This window comes from Impatiens glandulifera, chromosome 1, assembly GCF_907164915.1.
Source record: "Impatiens glandulifera chromosome 1, dImpGla2.1, whole genome shotgun sequence".
Taxonomy (NCBI): domain Eukaryota; kingdom Viridiplantae; phylum Streptophyta; class Magnoliopsida; order Ericales; family Balsaminaceae; genus Impatiens; species Impatiens glandulifera.
The window spans coordinates 74,986,745-74,989,382 of NC_061862.1; the positions used below are offsets into that span (position 1 = coordinate 74,986,745).

General features: G+C 35.9%; 1 protein-coding gene across 1 annotated transcript; it reads left to right on the forward strand.

Moving 5' to 3' along the window:
• Positions 1-202: 202 nt before the first annotated feature.
• Positions 203-1,298, forward strand: LOC124932698 (short-chain dehydrogenase/reductase 2b-like). Its single transcript, XM_047473366.1, has 2 exons — positions 203-330; positions 416-1,298. The coding sequence occupies exons 1-2, from the start codon at positions 203-205 to the stop codon at positions 1,296-1,298; spliced, it is 1,011 nt and encodes a 336-aa protein (XP_047329322.1).
• Positions 1,299-2,638: the final 1,340 nt, after the last annotated feature.

The window sequence follows — 2,638 nt, forward strand, 5'->3', positions numbered from 1 at the left end:
TATATATAGTGTTTGGCATTGGCACCTAGCCAGCCACTTGTACGTACGTACGTAGTTAAATAATTATTAATGCCAATATTTTGTTTTATTTTTTTGTTAAACTTAAAATTATGTCTATATATATATGACATTTATGATCTATAAGAATTGTCTCTCGTCTCGATCATCATCATCAGTCATAATTAATTAATTAAGAAATATAATGGATAAAGTTGTGTGCAAAATATTAGAGCCAGCAGCAGCAGGTTACTCCTCCTCCTCCTATTGTAATTATAATTACCTGGAGCTCCCTGCTGCAGATTGTTCTAATTATTCCGGCGCCAATAACAGGTTGATGATTTGATTATTTATTTATTTATAATATATTAATTAATTAGGATGAAATGATGTATGTATGAATATGAATATATGATAGATGGTGGTCAAAGGAGACGGTGGCGGTGGTGACGGGAGCGAACAAAGGAATAGGTTTTGCGTTGGTGAAGAGGTTGGCGGAGTTGGGATTGAGGGTTGTTTTAACGGCTAGGGACGAGAAGAAAGGAGCGGCGGCGTTGGATTCGCTGAAGAGGGTTGGGGTCGGAGGAGATAACGTTGAACTCTTTGTGCTGGACGTTTCAAAGCCCGATTCAATAGCAACATTTGCTTCTTGGCTCCAAAACACACACGGAGGAGTTGTTGATATACTTGTAAACAACGCAGCAATCACTAGCTATGATTCATCATCAATATCAGCAGCAGAGAGTGTTATTCGGACTAATTTCTATGGACCAAAGCTTGTCATCGAGGCACTCCTCCCCATGCTCATCAGGCGCCGAAGCATCTCTAGTAGTAGTCCTCCTCCTCCTCCGGCTAGGATACTGAATATCAGCTCCAGGCTGGGCTCTCTCGACAAGCTCAGAGATTTAGACCTCAGGGCGTCCATGGAAGACCTGGAACACCTCTCCGAGGACAAAATAGTCGGCATGTTGGATATGTTTCTATCTGATTATAAACAACAAGACAAACAACAAGGTGGTTGGCCTGAGGTGTGGACGGACTATTCCGTCTCAAAGCTAGCCTTGAACGCTTACTCCAAGCTCCTCGCCAGGCGCTACAAACACCAGGGCATCACCGTCAATTGCTTCTGCCCCGGTTTTACTCAAACTTCCATGACCCAGGGAAAAGGGACCCACACCCCCGACCATGCAGCCTCCATTGCCGCCACCTTCGCTCTCCTTCCTCCTCATTTATTATTGCCTACCGGCATCTTTTTTCTAGCCCCCCGCCCCCGGCCCCCGAACTTCATTTCCAACTTATAATTACATTAATTATTATATATCAATCATGTTTCCTTCTTCTTTCTCTTCTGTCTTCTTATCCACAAGTTAGTTAAGAACAATATGACAAATTGTGGATATGAGAAATAGTTTGTAACCTCTTAACAAATGTTGTCATCTCATTTTCATTTTATGTTGTTTCGTACTAATTATAATTAATGTTTTTTTTTGGGTTACTTCCAATTTTTAATTATAAATGAACTGATTTTATTGTAAAAAAAAAAAAAAATTAATAATAATAAAATAATTAAATAGATAGATATATAGATAGACCCAGGGAAATTGGATGAAATGGCCCACTAAATTGCTTAAATACAAAAGTGGACCCTGCTTGATAATGTTTGTAAAATGGAAAGTCAAGAAATGTCATTCACGCGTTTATGAACTCACGTGATATTTCTCGTCTTTCATCGTATATATAAATTTTTTTGTCATAATTTAAAATAAAACCCCATTCACGAATATCTATCTACCCTCTCCCACTTCGACTTTCAAAATTCGTCTTTACAACTGTCGACTTTCCATTCCATCTTCGTTCAACATTATCGATCAACCTCAAAATTGGTGTTCAGAATTGGTGTTTTTTTGTCAACATATCTTGATATTTCATTAGGTGCTAAATTATGATTCAAGATCTTTTAGGATCTGATTATTACTAAAATTGAATGTAATCTATTTAGATAGAAAAGAAAAATAATCTTGAAAGGGGATCGTTTAATCCTAAATAAATTTATGTTGTTATCTATGCTCACATATATGATATCTTTATCCATTCTCCCCAAGAGTGTGTTAGTGAAAATGGAGAGAAAAATGTGTAAATTTCAATGAGGATCTTATAATTCATTGTTTTATCATCTAATTAATTAGAATAATGTTAAATGCTTTAAAGATCAAGGAGATCTAGATATTTGAGATTTTGTTTCTTTTAATAAGACTCTTCTATCAAAATTGTGTAGTAGATTTGCAACGGAACTAAATAGTCTTAGACATCGATTATCAGATGTTGTAAGTATATTCAAAATTGGTCTAGTTGGTTCACTAAAATATTTAATTATCCAGTGGGGTGTAACATTTGGATGGAAAATTATTCTATGTGGGGAAGTTTTCATGAGTAGTATAGATTCATTACGGGGATGAATCTTCGATCAATTTTGGGACGACATTGATGTAGTGTCAAAAATCTATTTACAATGTATCATGAGTTTGTTTTCATTGTTATAGGTAGAAAAATTACAGATAAAGACATGTTTGATCATCAGTCTAGTGGTTTCACTAACCGAATTAGATATATAAGAAGATTAAATATTAATGAGAATTCTTTT